The sequence below is a fragment of the Barbus barbus genome (genome assembly GCF_936440315.1).
Source record: "Barbus barbus genome assembly, chromosome: 36".
NCBI classification, from domain to species: Eukaryota; Metazoa; Chordata; class Actinopteri; order Cypriniformes; family Cyprinidae; genus Barbus; species Barbus barbus.
In genome coordinates, this window is record NC_136714.1 from 27,812,646 (window position 1) to 27,832,163 (window position 19,518).

At 37.5% G+C, this 19,518-nt stretch overlaps 1 protein-coding gene across 1 annotated transcript in view; it reads left to right on the top strand.

The window, feature by feature from the left end:
- The window catches only part of LOC306856020 (guanine nucleotide exchange factor subunit RIC1-like), a 38,042-nt gene extending 20,835 nt beyond the window's left edge, over window positions 1–17,207 (top strand). The window contains exons 5-26 of the mRNA XM_079394980.1: window positions 111–253; window positions 1,441–1,577; window positions 1,987–2,078; window positions 3,393–3,481; window positions 4,499–4,643; window positions 4,782–4,830; window positions 6,324–6,476; window positions 6,584–6,781; window positions 6,874–6,912; window positions 7,896–8,006; window positions 8,084–8,173; window positions 8,265–8,425; window positions 9,337–9,475; window positions 9,555–9,671; window positions 10,581–11,294; window positions 12,938–13,096; window positions 13,178–13,314; window positions 14,150–14,445; window positions 15,140–15,340; window positions 15,417–15,594; window positions 15,725–15,913; window positions 16,675–17,207. Of these exons, the coding sequence (XP_079251106.1) occupies window positions 111–253; window positions 1,441–1,577; window positions 1,987–2,078; window positions 3,393–3,481; window positions 4,499–4,643; window positions 4,782–4,830; window positions 6,324–6,476; window positions 6,584–6,781; window positions 6,874–6,912; window positions 7,896–8,006; window positions 8,084–8,173; window positions 8,265–8,425; window positions 9,337–9,475; window positions 9,555–9,671; window positions 10,581–11,294; window positions 12,938–13,096; window positions 13,178–13,314; window positions 14,150–14,445; window positions 15,140–15,340; window positions 15,417–15,594; window positions 15,725–15,913; window positions 16,675–16,915 (3,778 nt within the window). The 3' untranslated portion in view covers window positions 16,916–17,207. The remainder of the gene's footprint in view (window positions 1–110; window positions 254–1,440; window positions 1,578–1,986; window positions 2,079–3,392; window positions 3,482–4,498; window positions 4,644–4,781; window positions 4,831–6,323; window positions 6,477–6,583; window positions 6,782–6,873; window positions 6,913–7,895; window positions 8,007–8,083; window positions 8,174–8,264; window positions 8,426–9,336; window positions 9,476–9,554; window positions 9,672–10,580; window positions 11,295–12,937; window positions 13,097–13,177; window positions 13,315–14,149; window positions 14,446–15,139; window positions 15,341–15,416; window positions 15,595–15,724; window positions 15,914–16,674) is intronic.
- Window positions 17,208–19,518: the final 2,311 nt, after the last annotated feature.

The window sequence follows — 19,518 nt, forward strand, 5'->3', positions numbered from 1 at the left end:
ATCGTTCCTAATTGGTCTTATTTTAGACTTTTCATTAATGCACTGTTATGTGGAATATATATTTTTGTAAACGTGACGTGTGTTGGTGATGATCTGTGTGTGTGTGTCAGTCTGCAGACGCTGCAGGAGGATCTGTTAGTGGCGACGGCAGACGGTTATCTGCACATGCTGCACTGGGACAGTGTGAGTAACGGCCGGAGAGCAGTGAACCTGTGCACCATCCCGTTCTCCCTCGACCTGCAGTCCTCCAGAGGTCAGACGCGCTTCTCAATCACTCTCCAGACTGGGGGTGGGCCATATCTTTTCGTTTGCGATATACCTGTAAACTTATACCTGAAGCTGGTTTGGTTAGGGCTGTACAGTGCAACAAACAAAAATCAGTCTGTGATGAATAAATGTACCACGTGTGCAATACAGTTTTGCATGTGTATGAGCCTGTTTACAAACATGTTGTCCAACAAATATATGACCCTGCAGCACAAAAGCAGTCATGAGTAACACAGGTATATTTGTAGCAATAGCCAACAATACATTGTATGGATCAAAATTATACATTTCTCTTTTATGACAAAAATCATTAGGATATTAAGATCATGTTCCATGAAGATATTCTGTAAATATATCAAAACTTCATTTTTGATTAGTAATATGCATTGCTAAGAACTTCATTTGAACAACTTTAAAGGAGATTTTCTCAATATTTAGATTTTTTTGCTCCCTCAGATTCCAGATTTTCAAATATTGTCCTATCATAACAAACCATACATCAATGGAAAGATTATTCAGCTTTCAGATGTTTAAAACTCAATTTCCAAAAATGTTACCCTTATATGACTGGTTTTGTGCTCCAGGGTCATAACATCAGTCAAGTCTTTGGAATAACTTTTTGTGATCAGACATGGTTTCATATCACAGAATGAGGCAGAAATCATAATATTTTATAGTATTATATACAGTGATAAAGGCTATGTCGATTAGCATTGCATTAGAAATATATCTTATCCTCATAAAAAATACCCAAGATTGCTTAAAGAACACCGCTAAACGTGTATAATCGCAGTTGTTTGTTAATTGTCTTCAAGTTTCATCAGTTAAAATTTCTCTAGCTATATTCTTGATTCCTGGAGCGTCTTCAGTGCTAATACTTCTGTGATGTATATGTGGCGCCCTCTAGCTTCAGTATGAATTACATTACATGTGTACTCAGTAATGCACTCACAACACCTTTATAATACCTTTCTCTAAAGAAACAGGATTTTTTTTGTCTCTTAGTGGCTGCATAAGATTCCCTGAAGTATCATCATTGATATCATTATTGCAATGAATACTGGAAATAATCATGATATATTTTTAAGCCCATATCGCCCATCCCTACTCCAGACGCTCCTGACTGATTAACATGTGTTTGTCTGGCGTGACGTGTCTGTGTGTTTGCTTTAGGAGGGCCGTGTTTGGATCTGGACGGTGTTCACATTCGGGATATGGAGTACTGTGCTACGCTGGACGGATTTGCAGTCGTGTTTGATGACGGGCGAATCGGATTCATCACGCCAACCGCAAACAGACTCGCCACTGACGTAAGAGAGAGTTTATTATTAAACAATTATTATTCTGGTAGCTGCTGCTGCATAAACATGTCAGCCAACTCGAACTATTCACTATGCTCTAGTCACCAAACTCGCTCCTGGAGGGCCGGTGTCCTGCAGAGTTTAGCTCCAACTAGCCTCAACACACCTGCCTGGGAGTTTCAAGTATACCAAGAAAGACCTTGATTAGCTGCTTCAGGTGTGTTTGATTAGGGTTGGAGCTAAACTCTGCAGGACACCGGCCCTCCAGGAGCAAGTTTGGTGACCCCTGCTCTAGTGGATCTGACCGTAGAAGAAGAGTTCACGCTCATGTCTGCCGTAGCGCAGAGAACTGAGAACATGACATGTGGTTAGTTTGTGTTGATGTGGTAATATTGTGTTTGTGTGTGTTTCTGTGCAGCAGCTGCAGGGCGTTTGGGCCGCAGACGTCTCCGATGGCACATGTGTCGCCGTCAACAACAAATACAGACTCATGGCTTTCGGATGCGCAAGGTGTGTGTGTAGTTTGTGAGGAGCAGTTATTTTAAAGTGTTGTGTGTATCTTTTTATATTTGTGTGGCTGTTTGCTTTTTGAGGATTTTATAGCGTTTTATTTTAGGAAATCTGGAAATATCAGGATTTTAAAGAGTTAGTTCTCCCAAAAATGAAAATTAGTCCATGTTTTACTCGCCCTCAAAGCATCCTAGGTGTATATGACTTTCTTCTTTCAGACAAATCCAATCAGAGTTATATAAAAAATTCCAAGCTTTATAATGAGGGTAGGTGGGTGTTTTTGTTCAACAGTCCAAAAGTAGTTCAAGCGTGAGCATCCATAATAAATCGTGCCTCACACGGCTCCCGGAGGTGAATAAACGCCTCCTTGCACGTATGACAGTCAGCAGAAGTGAGAAAAAAGTATATATAACATTTTAAAAATGGATATTCTTCTTACAAAAATGCATGGATTCACAACAGGAGGCCTTTATTCTCCCCCGGAGCTGTGTGAGGAATGATTTATTATGGATTTGCATGCTTTATTTGACTACTGTTGAACAAAAACACCCGCCTACTCTCATTCTAATGCTTAGAAGAGCAAGGAAGTTATATTAAATAGGGCTTTGAGGGTAAGTAAAACATGGGCTAATTTTTTAACTAACCCTTTAAAGTAATGCAACATTCAAAATGAATGAAAATACACTAGCATTCAAATTTGGATAATTGTGATTTTTTTTTTTTTTATGTTTTTGAAGGAAGTCTCTCTTGCTCTACAAACCTGTGTGTTTGATCAAAAAACCCGTAAAAAATGTGAAATATTATTATAATTTATAATATCTGTTTTCTATGTGAATATGTGTTAAACTGTAATGTATTTCTGTGATCTGCAGCTGTATTTTCAGCATCATTACTCCAGTCTTCAGTGTCACATGATCTTCAGAAATCATTATAATATACTGATTTACTGCTCAACAAACATTTCTGATTATTATCGATGTTGAAAACACACTTTTGCTGCACAAAATATTTTTGTGGAAACTGTGATGCATTTGATTTTTCAGAATTCACAGATTTAGGCAGTTCAAAAAATAGCATTTATTTGAAAAACAAATGTTTTGGATCATTATAAATGTCAGTACTGTCACTTTTGATCAATTTAATGCATCCTTGATGAATAAAAGTAGTAATTTCTTTACCAAAAAAAAAAAAAAAATGATTTAAATAAAAATGAACCCCAAACGTTTGAACAGTAGAGTATCTATAGTAGTATTTTTGTGTAGTTATTCTCAAACGTTTATTGTGTGTGTGTGTGTGTGTGTGTGTGTGTTGCAGCGGCTCAGTGTTGGTGTACATGATTGACAGCTCAACAGGATCGATGCAGCTCTCTCATAAACTGGAGTTAACCCCGAAACACTACCCAGGTGAGACACACACACCACTCCTGATGTTTACACTTTAAATAGCAGTCAAACCACAGGAAGTGACGTAAGTCCAACCCACAATCCACAGAAGCCACGCAGCCTTTGGTGCACACAGGATGATCCTTTTATTTGCTGTTAGTATGTTTAGCCTCAGACCCACAATCCTCTCTGATTGAGTGTTGTTCTGGTCTTGTGACGCCCCCTGATGGCTGCTGTGGGAACATGAGCATCTGACACACATCTGACGAGTCAAATCAGTGACCAGCTGCTTTTTACCTGATGAACTGATATAAAACACCGTAACAAAGCAGCCAATCAGATTCCAGCTAGTGCTGTTATATAGATAACAAATGTCTTATTTTTCTCTGGATCATCTTAAATATGATGTCTAAGCCTGAAACTGTTTTCCTGCCATATTTTAGGATTTGTAACTAAATTCTATTAACCAGTAACCTTAGTTTTACAATGTATTGATGAATATTCAGTTCAGTGTTGTTTTAGTATTATTTATTATAGTATTTAAGATTTTGGATTTGCATTTTTCTGTTATTTATGGTAATATGCTAAAAATATTTTTATTTTTTACATTTATTTTTCTACATTTTTTGTTTCATTTGTTTTATTTTAGTTCAGGTTTAGTTTTATTTATTTCCAATTTAATTTACACAAAACAACATTTTTTTGTTTCATTTATTTTTATTTGAGTTTTACTTTTGCTTTTAGTCCAGTTTTATATATTTACAAGAACAAATACATTTAAAAAAAAAAAAAAAAAAAATATATATATATATATTATGTTTTGTTTAAGTGTTTGTGTGTGTGTGTATAATATTGTAGCATTTTTTTAAATTCTTTGAATGTATTTTTGTTGTTGGGTGCAATTAGCATTTGTATATTTGATCTGTGTTCATTGTGTTGTTTTCCCAAATATCTTTATTACCAAAGAACCCAAACTCCCAGAACATTTCCCATGATTCGGTCTGTGATATCTGTGTGTTCTCTCTGCTCTCGTGGCAGAAATCTGGAATAAGACGGGTGCTGTGAAGATGATCCGCTGGTCTCCTGACTGCAGCGTTGCGATGGTGACGTGGGACTGTGGCGGTCTGTCTCTGTGGAGTGTGTTTGGAGCTCATCTCATCTGCACGCTCGGGGAGGACTTCGCGTGAGTCGCACAAACACACTTGCCTCAGCAACACCATTAAACAAAGTTCACTACAGTAGCGACAGCACTAATGATGAGTTTTCAATGTTGACATTTCTGCTTGTTTTTCTTTGTTTTCTGGGTGTTTTCCTGATGCAGCTATCGCTCAGACGGCACTAAGAAAGAGCCTCTGAAGATCAGCTCTATGGTGAGTCTTTTATTCGCAATCATATGTGATCCGCTCTAGGAAAACCCGTCAGATGTCGCGCTGGGACGTTTTCAGGAAATTCAAAAAATAGGTCGAATGTCATTTTTTTTTTTTTTTGGTCAAAATTGGGTTTTCATCAAATTATTATTCTTGTCTATCGTCCCTGAAAATATCTTGGTAAAATTCACTTGTTTAGTGCAGAAAAATAGTGGTTTATTGTGGCAAACAGAAAAGACTGTCTTTCTCTAGTTTGATAACACGTGCTGCGGAGGTGCTTTCCCTTAACTCTACAAAGACCGTTCACCTTTCAGAATAAACTATGTAACGTATATTACAAAGCTGTATCAATGCACATTTTCCGCTAGTCCTGTGTGAAGTTCAGGGTAACGTTAGCTGTGTAATGAAGCTCTTGACAGGGCTCTCGTTCTTAAAGGATCAACACCATTTTCATATTAACGCTATGCATTACTTTCATTTAGCTCAAAAGGTGACAGTTACAGTCTAAGTTACAAAAAAGGTATAAGTTACAGTTCTGATCTGTGTCTGGTTTTGTATTATAAATCCAGAGTAGTAGAACAGAAGAATTGGAGATGCATGCTGTAATCTGTGATGTTTTATGAACGGATATATACTTAATGACTCAAGCTATGGACGAAATAAAGTTTTGAAAATGGCTTGAACTTTTCCAGCTTTTATATGGTATTAAAACCTATAATAGGTCAAATTTTCGCCATGTGGTGGGTTTTCCTAGATTGCATCACTTCCTCAAAAATCAGCCCTTTTTTCTTGATTCTGCATGTTTATTGTACTGTATCAATCTTATTTTAGGATCATTTGTATATATATATTTTTTTTAGTTTTTAATATTTTGAATTAGATTTTATATTTGTCTTTTCATTTAATTTTTTTGAAGTTTTAGTCAATGTCATCTATATAGTTTTTATTAAGTTTTAGTATATTTAGTTATTGTTATTTTAGTATTTCAACTTAAACTAAGCAAAAATGTAAATGTTGCCTTGGAACTAGTTGAAATAAAATATTTTAAAATTAGTAAATGTTTATTTTGTTCAAAGTAATGAACGTGTTTTTTTTTGTTTTTCTTGCTGGTTTTAGTTTTAGTTAATGATAATAACATGGTAGTGGTCAACCAATATGTTGCCAAGGCCGATGTATCATATTTTTTTAATTATCAGCATTTTAAAGTTGTCCAAATGAAGTTCTTAGCAATGCATATTACTAATCAAAAATGAAGTTTTGATATTTACAGTAGGAAATTTACTAAATATCTTGATGGAACATGATCTTTAATATCCTAATGATTTTTGTCATAAAAGAGAAATGTATAATTTTGATCCATACAATGTATTGTTGGCTATTGCTACAAATAAACCTGTGCTACTCATGACTGCTTTTGTGCTGCAGGGACTCATATATGCCATGTAAGTCAGTGTTGATAAAGTGTCTGTTAATGTCTGTGTGTGATTGTGTTTTAGAGCTGGGGTATGGAGGGATATCATCTGTGGGTGATCAGCAGCACAGACGCGACTCCTGTTCCCGACGGAGCAGAAGGAGATGAGAAACTCCAGCAGGCCGGCATTCTGCAGTTTCAGTTCATTAAGAGCGCGCTGACCGTCAACCCGTGCACAGTGAGAGAAACACACACATGAGTGTTTTTGCTGTTTACGCACATGCAGCATGATCAGATGCGTGTCAGATATCAGTGAGTGAGAAGGTTTTGTGTCTGTGTGATCAGAGTAATCAGGAGCAGGTGTTGCTCCACGGAGAAGATCGTCTGTATCTGACCTGTGGAGACCCGACTCAGGCTCACGGTGTGTCTGATAAGAGCCCGTCTCGGGACAGCGGCAGTCCGGTGTGCCAGCCTTCAGCATCCACCCCTCTCTCTCAGGGTCTCAGCACTTTACTGGGCCACAAGCACTGGCAGGTGGTTCAGGTACATGATCACACGCTCCGAGCTCAAACACATTCACTGTAGAAAATCGGACTCACTGTAGAGTCTGACACGTGTTTTCCCTCTCTCTGCAGATTCACAGCACTTATCTAGAGACAAACTGGCCCATCAGGGTAAGAACCAACTCTGAAAGCACTAGTTCAGTTTAGTTAACATTAGCTGAAAATGTGCTCACCCTCAGGTCATACAAGATTAGGATGTTTGTATAAATGTGTCTCTGCATCAGTGTCTCAGCAATGGATGCTCTGCAGTGAATGGGTGCCGTCAGAATGAGAGTCTGATAAAAACATCACAATAATCCACACCACTCCAGTCCATCAGTTAACATCTGGAGAAGACAAAAGCTGAAACAAATCCAGCATTAAGACGTTTTTACTAAAATACATGTCCATAATCCATAATAACTCTTCCTCCAGTGAAAAAGTGTTCTGGTCTGAATCAGGAGAGAAATCTGCACAGATCAAGCCAAAACAGCTCTAAACAAATATGTGTCTGGATTTTGACGTGAGAGACAACAGGAGATGGACTTTTACACTGGAGGAAGAATTATTATGGACTCTGATTTGAGTAAAAAATGTCTTGATGGATTTGTTTTAGCTTTTCCCATCACAAGACGTTACTTTTTGCATAATCAGTCATGCTGATTACTTGTGGATTATTGTGATGTTTTTATCAGCTGTTTGGACTCTCATTCTGACGGCACCCATTCACTGCCGTCCAAGATGTAGAGTTTGTCCATTTGTAGAAAATTTTCATTTTTGTATATTAACAATTTATTTAAGATTATGTATGTTAGTAAAGCTTTCTTGTCTTACAATTTATTTTATTTTCAAACTATTTGACTCAAACACACTCATGCTGCTGTACCTCTAAGACTTGTATATGTAAATGACCTCTCTTTTGATTTGTTAACCTCGGTATACTAGTGTAGTTTACTTTGTCAATCAGCAGTGCTGGTGATGTTACTGAATAATGAATATGTGATGATATGTAAATGTGGGCGGGCATATGTTAATGAGCATTTCAATAAATATTCCATTTGGATCCAAAAACCCAGTTTTAAATGGAATGAGTGATTTAATGCTCGTGTGTGTAGTTCGCAGCTATAGACTGGTCTGGTCAGTGGGTGGCCGTAGCTGGCCGGCGTGGATTTGCACATTACTCCTTGTACACCAGAAAATGGAAACTGTTTGGTAACGTCACACAGGTAAACAAGCCTACATCACCGTCTTTTCATTTGAAAGGAAAAAAACTAAAAATTTCTAACATGTATGTGTGTTTCAGGAGCAGAATATGATGGTGACAGGAGGTCTCGCGTGGTGGGAGGACTTTGTTGTTGTTGCCTGTTACAATTTCATTGACCGGCAGGAAGAGGCAAGAACGATTAAATGAACATTCTGCTGATTCATCAGTGTTGATTGAACCGTTCATTGATTAATTGACTCCTGTTTTTCTTGGTTTGCAGCTGAGGTTATACGTGCGCACATCTAACCTGGATAACGCGTTTGCCAGCGTCACTAAACTTCACGCCGACACGCTGCTGCTGAACGTGTTTCGTAACGTGGTGATTCTGTTCCGGGCCGACTGCTCCATCTGCCTTTACAGCATCGAGAGACGACACGACAGGTGACACATAATACATATACATGGAGCAACAATAATTAAATAGATAATCAGGAATTAACTGTACTTGTTTGTTTTGTAATAATCCATAAAACACAACAATTGATTGATATATATATATATATATATATATATATATATATATATATATATATATATATATATATATATATATATATATATATATATATATATATATATATATATATATATATATATATATATATATATATATATATATATATATATATATATATTTTTTTTTTTTCTTTTTTTGCATGGATATTTGCAGATTATATACTTGTCAGATTGTTAGTGGTTTTGCTTTTTACACGCATGCAACAAGATTTACACACAATTCAGAATCTCCAAATTTGACAATGTATATTTATTTATTTATATTTTTTATTTTGTTTTAGTTTTATGTTTTAAAAACAAAATCCAAAGTCGCTCTGTTATTTTTTTATTTATTTACAATCTTATTTATTTGTTTTTATATTTGTTTAATATATTTATTTTCTTTAGTAATAAAAATGAGCTAATGACTCTGTATGTAGGTGTATTATTTGATTATTTATTTATCTTATTGGGGGTGGGTTCTTTGTTTTATTTTTATTCAATTATTTATTCATTTTTATAGCAATAATTAGCATGAATGTCTCTTTTCTTTTCTGAATGAGCTAATGCATCAATCATGTTTTTTTTCTAAACCCTGATTTTCCTAAACAGATTTTTTTTTTGTGATGGAGAGTATCTGATTTGAATAATTGGATTTAATTCTATTATTTCAAGTTTGGTGCTTCATAGATATGACAGTTTCATGTTCCTCGTATAGGACGAGTGGTTTGGAAGATGTGTGGATGTCTGTTGTATTTGTCATGAACATTTCTTGATTGTTCTGTCTCTGTCATCAGTCCGAACCCATCGGCCAGTGTGGAGCTGCTGCAGGAGGTCTCCATGTCCCGGTATATTCCTCACCCCGGTCTGGTGGTGTCTGTGACCCTCACGTCAGTTCGGACAGAGACCGGCATCACGCTCAAAGCCCCGCAGCAGGTACACATAGAGTACATACACACACACACACACACACACACACACGTGTATATACTCATAAGGCGTCTGTGTGTGTCAGGCCTGTTCGGCTGAGAGTATCCTGTTGAATTTGGCCGGTCAGCTGATCATGCTGCAGAGAGACCGATCCGGCCCACAGGTACGAGAGAAGGACACGCCGGCCAATCAGACGAAGCTGGTGAGTTTGATGCCCCGCCCTTCATCCTGATCCCATAGAGTGCAACAGTTGGGTTACGGAAGTACAAATCCCATTCATTTTTTTCCATAAAGGGACTTATTTTTAGCAATCAAAGACAGAGACCTACTGTGAGCTACAAGGCTGTTAATCATCCATCAACCTGCATTATTTCAACTTCTTTTAAAATAATCACATTTAACAGCAGAATTCCTACATTACTCGTGATTCTGCAGAGAAATCCCCACTTCCTGTGCTCTCAAACTCTTTACATATTTACTTGATTATTTATTTGTTACATCTTTTTTTAATATTATATATAATTTATATAAATTTTTACAAAGATTGGTCTGCACTCTAAAATATTTTAAGACACTGACTCGTTATCTCTGCAGTAGTAGATTTGCCCGTATGCATGTTTTATACAGATTACATAATCTGAAAATATTTGTCTTCCATTTGAATTGGTTTATTTGAAAGTAGACATTTCACTTTCTCTATATTGTTTTTTATGTCTGTAAATCAAAGATACACAGTTTTGGAGTTTCGCGCTCAAGTTCACAGAGACCGAGACGGCAGAAAGCGCATCCTAAGTGCACACAAATAAACAGAGTCTTTACAGATTTGAAAGATGTATTACTCTTATCTGTATGACCAAAAATAAGGGAGTATTTTAAGAGCAAGTGAGCGCACCGGCACCTCCATCTGTCCTGCAGTGAGCACGCTATTCTGCGTGACTTCGCCAATGTGGATTTTTATTTATTTAGGCTTTTTTTCTTTCTGCAACTAAAAAAAATTTTGGTCAACCAAGCCTCTTCTGGTCTAATAACGGTTAGTCGACTATTAGGGGGCAACCTTATTAATGACAGAATTTTTATTTTTGGGTGGGCTAACCCTGTCCTCTTCCGGCAGCTTCCGTTCTGTCCGCCGGTGGTTCTGGCTCAGTGCGTGGAGAACGTCTGGACCACGTGCCGCAGCAACCGCAAGAAACGCCACCTGATGGAGGCTCTATGGCTCTCATGCGGCGAGGCGGGGATGAAGGTGTGGCTTCCTCTCTTCCCGAGAGACCACCGCAAGCCGCACTCGTTCCTGTCGCGCCGGATCATGTTGCCCTTCCACATCAACATCTACCCGCTCACCGTGCTGTTCGAGGACGCTCTGATCCTGGGCGCCTCCAACGAGACGGTGCTGTTCGATGGGCCTGGCTCGTCCTCGCTGGAGGTGCTCTTCCCCTTCTGCACGGTGGAGCGGACGTCTCAGATCTACCTCCACCACATCCTGAGACAGCTGCTGGTGCGCAATCTGGGCGAGCAGGCGCTGATGCTGGCACAGTCCTGTGCCACGCTGCCTTACTTCCCTCATGTTCTGGAGCTGATGGTGCATGTGGTGCTGGAGGAAGAGGCTACGTCCAGAGAGCCCATCCCTGACCCGCTGCTGCCCACCGTCGCCAAGTTTGTGACCGAGTTCCCCCTCTTCCTGCAGACCATCGTGCACTGCGCGCGCAAGACAGAATACGCGCTGTGGAACTATCTATTCGCTGCTGTGGGGAACCCCAAAGACCTGTTCGAGGAGTGCCTGATGGCGCAGGATCTGGACACGGCCGCATCCTACCTGATCATCCTGCAGGTGAGAAACAAAAAAATCATGCTTGATGTATAGTTAAGGTAATTTTTTTTTATACTTGAATATGATATTTCACAAGATGTTTACAGGTGCATCTCAGAAAATTAGAATATGGTGAAAAAGTTCATTTGTTCTTGTAACTTATTTCAAAAAGTGAAACGTTCATATTTTAGATTCATTACATGTAATAAGAAATAAGTTACAAGAAAAAATGTACTTTTTCACCATATTCTAATTTTCTGAGATGCACCTGTATATATGTGACCCAGGACCACAAAACCAATCATAAGGGTAATAAAAAAATAAAAAAAAGATTTTTACATAATCTGAAAGCTGAATAAATAATATTTCCATTGATGTATGGTTTGTTATGATCGGACAATATTTGAAAATCTGGAATCTGAGGGAGCAAAAAAATCTAAATATTGAGAAAATCTCCTTTAAAGTTGTTCAAATGAAGTTCTTAGCAATGCATATTACTAATCAAAAATGAAGTTTTGATATATTTACAGTAGGAAATTTACTAAATATCTTCATGGAACATGATCTTAATATCCTAATGATTTTTGTCATAAAAGAGAAATGTATAATTTTGATCCATACAATGTATTGTTGTCTATTGATACAAATAAACCTGTGCTACTCATGACTGCTTCTGTGCTGCAGGGACTCATATGCATTCTTTTCTTTTCCGTCTTCAGTAGTTTAACCCGCTTTAAGTGGTTCTGTGGTGTATCAAATAAATTAAAATGTTGCATTTAGTAATTTCCTGAATTTTTTTTTTTAGTATCCGCATTCATTCTTACAAATTTGTATGAATTTTAACGAATGAATATCAGCTCTCGATAATCAACATCTTTAAATCAATAATTTTATTTTTATTTTCTTATTTTATTTATTGTTTGTTTATTCTTATTTTCCATCTTTAGTAGTTTAACCTGCTTTAAATGATACTGTGATGTAACAAATAAAATAAAAGTAAAATCCTAAAAAAAAAGTTCATACAAAGTTTGTTAAATATGAATCATTTGCCACTTTTCATATATTTTACGTTTATATTCTTCTTTTCCGTCTTCATTAGTTCAAAGATTCTAACAAATTCAAATAATGCTACGTTAAAAATTTGTATGAAAGGATGCAATCTTACAAAACATTGTATGAATTTTTGTGAATGAATATGAGCTCATAAGCACTTGAAATGCTAGATTTAAGCTTAAATTATTTGATATCTGACTTAAACTGAATATTAGCTTGCAGAAGTAGTGTTGGGAAGTCAGATTTATTTGAGCAAATCAGTTTGTTTGGACAGTTCATTCAGTTGAATTGGTTCAGAAAATAAAGTTTCTTTAATTCCAGTAGTGGCTTCTTTATCTGTAACGTAGCTTGTTTAACCCGTTACAAACTCAGTTTTAATTTCTAATCAAGGATATTGTTTATATATTTTGCTGGTTGTTGGTAATTGTCTTGGTTTGTTTATTTATTTTAAAAATGTATAATAAAATTTGTATTTCTAAATATGAATGAACTCGTGGAACAGTTGTGTATTTCTAAACCCTGGTGATAATGGGAGATGTCAGTCAATAGAAAAGGAAGGAGGGGTATCTGATTGAATCTCATTTAAATGATTAAATCTGTTTTTCTCTCAGAATATGGAGGTTCCGGCGGTCAGCCGTCAACACGCCACTCTGCTCTTCAACACTGCTCTGGAACAGGGCAAATGGGATCTGTGTCGTCACATGATCCGCTTCCTGAAGGCCATTGGTTCAGGGGAGAGCGAGACTCCGCCCAGCACACCCACCCCTCAGGTGAGATGATGATGATGATGGTGTGTGAGGCTGAGATGCTGTGTGCTGAAGCTCCTGTGCTGATGTGTGTGTGTGTTGCAGGAGCAGAGCTCCACGGGCGGCTTCGAGTTCTTCAGGAACCGCAGCATCAGTCTGTCTCAGTCGGCCGACAGCATCGCCGGAGGAAAGTTCAACCTGCAGAAGACACTGAGCATGCCGTCTGGACCGTGCTCCAAAGGGTAACACAACATACGTGATTTAAATGTGTCTCAGACAGTAACACACACTCTCTCAGATTCATTTGAGTGAATCAGTTTGGACAGTTCATTCAATTGAACCTGTTCGCAAGACAAAGATAACAAAAATATATACATCTTTTTTTATTTTATCATCAAAATATGTTGTTAAATGCTGCTGGTCAACACTGTTTTAGCTCCGATATAGAAATGAGAGGACCTTGACTGTATTTGACCTACTTAACATTACTAATATAGGGCCGTATGATTAATCGCAAATAATACTGGAATGGCAGAGAAGTTAATGTGATTATCAAAAAGCGAAGGATTTAATAAAATAAACAATATTCCCAAACTTGCAATGAGAAGCACTTCTAAACCAGCTGTTGTCAACAAAAGAGAAGCTTTTTTGAAAATAAAGAAATTAAGACAGACATAAATAGTAGCGTCATTTTACAGTTGTGCTAAATTAAAATTAAATTAAAATAAAATTCGAATTATTATTATTATTATTATTATTACATTTTCCTGAAATACTCCTCATTTATTTACCAGTAAAAATGTATTAATATAATAGACATTTATAATATATTCTAGTTATTTATTTTTAAATGAATAATAAAATTTAACCAAATAAGAAATAGTACTAAGTAATAATCATAATAAAGAAAATATTAATAATTATTATTATCTTTACTATTATTACTATATTGTTGTTGCTTTTTATTTTTTCATTTATTTTAATTTTTTTGCTTTTTTCCAATTATATGATGATGATTATTTTGTGTGTGTGTGTGTGTGTGTGTGTGTGTGTGTGTGTGTGTGTGTGTGTGGTCAGTGGAGAGCGCTGGTGTAAGGACAGTGACTCTGCGGAGAATCTCTACATTGATATGATGCTGTGGCGTCACGCGCGACATCTGCTGGAGCAGGTCAGACTGCGTGATCTGGGCTGTTTCTCCGCTCAGCTGGGCTTCGAGCTGATTGGCTGGCTGTGTCGGGAGCGCACGCGAGTCGCACGGATCGATGACTTCGTTACTGCCCTCAAATACCTGCACAAGGACTTCCTGTGGCCATTTCCTGTGATCCCAGCATGCTCCATTAGCTCGCCGCTGAAGAACGGACGCTGCCGCCCGGGTGTGTGAAAAATCACAGAATATATGAAGAGTTAATTTGCAAAAACAGAACTGCGTTTTGAACAATTCTCAGAAATCATGCTTTTTAATTGTGCATTTAATTGTGCAATTAATCACAATCAAACTGCAGTCAGGTTATTTGACTAGGTTAAAAAATAACTAACTAATACAGCTAACTAACACAATAAAAACATAACACAATAAAAAAAACATGATTTTTGAAAATATACTTTCATATATTTACACACACACACACACACAGAAAAAAAAAAAATATATATATATAATTTTATTTTTTTTCTCTCTAAATTGTATATCTAAATATAAATAAAGTTTAAAATAAAAATGTTTTTATTTTTACATATATTTAAATATAATCATTTTTTAATGAATAAAAATCTAACTCAATATATACAATTAAAATATATATTTGTAATATTTTTATTTTTATTGTTTGTATTTGTGTGTATTTTTATATATATATATATATATATATATATATGTATATGTATATGTCTCTAAATTTTATATATAAATTAAAAAATAAGTTTAAATTGTTTTATTTTAATTTTATTTGAATTATTTATTTATTTTTTTTACTGAAGTTTACCTGTATATTTTGTAACTCTCCTGAAGACTTTATGTAAATGAGCTGTTATGACTGACCAATCACATCTCTCTCTCTCTCTCATTAGTGTTGAGTTCTCGTTTGCTGAAGTCTCAGTCTGCGGATAGTTTGATGAACAGCGACATGGACACCACTCCCCCTCAGGTCACCACAGCCAGTCACAGCTGGCTGGACAGTTTGGGGGCGGTCTCAAAGGAACTGGACTCCGCCTCCTCTCACGGAGGGCCACAGACGCAGGAGGCGTTTCTCTCTCCTCTCATCAACAAAGGTTTGCGTAAAACCAGTCTATATGTCTGTATCGCTCTCTTTCTGTCGGTCTCATGTTATTTTTCTCCGTTCATCAGGAGAGGAGTACAGCATCGGTTCAGCCACGGACCTGACTGAGACCAGCTCCATGGTGGATGGTGATTGGACGATGGTTGACGAGAATTTCTCCTCCCTCAGTCTCAGCCAATCAGAGCTGGAGCACATCTCCATGGAGCTGGCCAATAAAGGGCCACATAAGAGTCAGGTGCAGCTGCGGTGAGTCACTCCAGTCTGATGAATGTAATGCAAGCGACCCCATGTGACTTCTCCACTCATTATCTGGCAGGAGTCGAGTGGTTTGCGCAGCAGTCTGATAACGAGACGCTGACATGAGTGTGATTGACAGGTATCTGCTGCACGTCTTCATGGAGGCCGGCTGTCTGGAGTGGTGCGTCGTTGTTGGTCTGATCTTACGGGACGCCAGCGTTATTAAACAGGTCGTGGGGTTTCTGGACAGTCCAGAAGTGCCACCAGAAACAGTCCAGAGCATCCGAGCCGGTCTGAAAGCTGTCGACCTGTGGGCCTCGTCTGATTGGTCAGTATCAGTGGACAGGGTTTGAATGGCAGATTTAATGTATTAATTGTCTCAAAATATACATTTAATTTACATTTTAACTAGTAATCTGTAACCTATAACATTTCCAAAGTAGCCTTCCCAACACTGACCGTTTGGCTCACCTTCATGGTTTCCAACATTTGTTTGTTTTATTTAGTTTATGATAATAAATTAAATAAAATAATAACTAAACAAAATAGAATAAAAAATGTCTATATGTAGTGTCATTGTTTCTTACAACAAAAACAAAAACAAAAGTCCTGTTTTGAACCTGTTTGCATTATGACGTCAATTCAAATTTCTTTTTTTCTCCCCTCTCTCTCTCTCTCTCTCCCTCCCTCTCTCCCTCTCCCTCGCTCTCTCCCTCTCTCACCCTCTCTCTCTCTCTCTCCCTCTCTCTCCCTCTCTCTCCCTCCCTCTCTCCCCCTCTCCCTCCCTCTCCCTCCCTCTCTCTCCCTCTCCCTCCCTCTCTCTCCCTCTCTCTCCCTCTCTCTCCCTCTCTCTCCCTCTCTCCCCCTCTCCCTCTCTCTCTCTCCCTCCCTCTCCCTCTCACCCTCTCTCTCTCTCTCTCTCCCTCTCTCTCCCTCTCTCTCCCTCTCTCCCCCTCTCCCTCTCTCTCTCTCCCTCCCTCTCCCTCTCACCCTCTCCCTCTCACCCTCTCTCTCCCTCTCTCTCTCTCCCTCTCTCGCTCTCTCCCTCTCTCTCTCTCGCTCGCTCGCTCTCTCCCTCTCTGCTGTCAGTCTGGGCTACAAGCCGTTCCTGAACCTGATTCGCCCGCAGCTGCTGAAGCTGCTGGAGGTTCCTGTGGAGCAGGTTCAGCCCGAAGCTTTCCAGCCGACCGGAGCATCCAAACTGAGCGAGCCTCCGCTGCTGATGCCCCGAGCCGAGGAGCTGACCGCCGCTCACCCCGCTGCCCTCGGACGGCCCCGCCGGAGCCAGTGCCCGGCCCCTGGACGACACACCGCTGGAGCCAGAGGATGAGCCGCTGGAGGAGGGATCCTACGACTGCACGCTGTCCTGACACCTCCAGTGTGTGTGTGTGTGTGTGTGTGCTCCTGCTCGTCCACACTGCAGTGTCCTGTGCGTTTTGCTGTGTTTTCAACATCCTGTGGTCAGCAGCATCATGTTTTGCTCTCTTCACCTCCACACGGCAAAAAATCTTTCTTAGTATTTTTGTCTTTTGTTTTTATCTTTTCCAGTACAAACATTCTGAAATCAAGATACATTTACTTGAGAAATAAAATCTTTCTAATAAACAATCAAAATGAATTGTAAAAAAAAAAAAAAAAAAAAAAAATATATATATATATATATCGCAATAATATTATGGGCTTTTTTGGCAAAAAATTGTGACTATCGTTTTATTTTTTATTAAAGGAAAAATCAGTTAATTTATGCTTAAAACAAGAACAAATATCTGCCAATGGGGTCAAAAAATAAACATAATTCAAATGGAAAATTAGATTTTTTTTATAGACCCCAAAATGACAATGATTTTTCTTGTTTTAAGCCAAAACTGACTTTTTTTTTATCAGTTTTCATGTTGATGTAATCATACATGGATTTTCCAAATTTATTTTGCAAGTCGTCATGTTTTTTTTTTTTTTTTTTTTTTTTTTTTTTTTACTATATATATTATATATATATATCTCTCTCTCTTCATATATAAAATCATGAATAATATATATTTCTACTGGAAAACAATAAAAATAAAAGAGAATAATACTAAGTATTTTCTTGCAGTGCATGTGAGAATCAGACGTCAGTCATTCCCTCTTCATCACCGCATCAGCTCTCGATCATCTTCACACTGAATCCTGAGATCTGTGGGAATCAGATGATTATTGATCTGCGTGTTTTTATTGGTATGAGTTTGTTTGAATGATGTTTTAATGTTAAAGGTGAATTAGCAGCCTGGCAGCTGTTTTATTGGATGCAGGTTCTTTGAGATCATCTCCAGTCTGATCCGGATCATGTTTGATCAGTTTTTAATTCAGTGCTTCTCTACGATCCACGAGCTGATGAGCGTTCATTGACCAAACATCAGAGCTGTTCTTCAAGACAAACACATGCATTATTTATTTCCCAATCTTATTTTACAGCCATGATACGTTTTTCATCACTAGATCTCGGCTGACTGCATTGCGATTGTTTTTTTTTTGGTTTTCTGAATTGAGTTATTGCAGGTTGGTGTATTTATTTGAGCAGCAGGACAAAGAGACGTGAACGGATCGTCAGTATTAATGTGTTCAGTGTTCGTCTCGTTAGCTCTGCCTTCACCACGGACCAAATCATCTACATGTATCAATGCCTTTGTATTATTATTATTCTACTTGTAGTTCTTATGCGTTATTGACCGTCATCTCGGAGTATTTAGCTGCTTTAATGAGATGCATCTTTATTTTGTTTTATTTCCCCCCGAATGGCTCAAATGAGCATCTTAGACCGGTCTGATCTGGTTTAATCTGGTTCAGTGTCTCCCAAACCAGCTGACAAGTGCCCAAACCCCCTTAAAACCAGCTCAACGGAGCGGTTTCTCCTCCTGTCACAGTATTCCTCACGATCATGTTGTTCACAAACCAAAGAGCTTCACACGCGTTCATGGTACAGATTACCCACAATCCCTCTGACGTCACAGGACTGAGGATGTGCTTTCACGTGGATCTGGTTTGTGTGAGAGTCGGTACTCTTGACTTCTTCTTCTGTACAGTTTAAAGTTTCTTCTCAATGCAGTGTACAGAGAGTTTCCAGGACAATAACTTTTCTACTCTGTTTTCTATATTTCCTGTACATAAAGAACAATAAATTATTTTTTAAACATCATGTGTGCTGCGTTTTTTTTTTCTTAATCTGTTTTAGATGTGTTGGGAAAATATTTTTATAAGTTAAAGTATTTTTACTGTGAGATTTTTTTAAAGAAAATATTTAAATTGCATTAAAAGTGCCAGTAAAGATATTTATGTTGCCAAATAATTCTATTTCAAATGAATGAAAATTGTGCAGCACAACTGTGTTCAACATTGATAATAATAATAATGTTTGTTGATCAGTAAATCAGTATATTATTATGATTTCTGAAGATCATGTGACACTGAAGACTGCAGTAATGATGCTGAAAATACAGCTGCAGATCACAGAAATAAATTACACTTTAACACATATTCACATAAAAAACAGCTGATTTACATTAGAATAATATTTCACATTTTTACTGATCAAATAAATGCAATGTTTTTGAAAAACAAAGCTGCAATGTCTTACAGATACAAACTTTTAAACAGTGTATACATTTAAAGAAAATACTTAGTTTGAAAAAATAGTTTTCAGTTGACTGATGGTGAGTTTTAATGTTTGTTTACATTTTTCTCTTTCAAAAACATTTTAAAAAATCTTTAACAAAAGAAAAAAATGACAGGAGAGCAAAAGTGATTTTGTAATAGAAAGATGATTCATCTCAGAAGAACAATTCAGTACAGCAAATTATATAAATAATTAAATCAACCGCTAAAAGACATTAATGAACAATTAATCAAGTGATTCTTTTGTGACCAACTGTATGAAACTCTTCTTGACACATAATACAT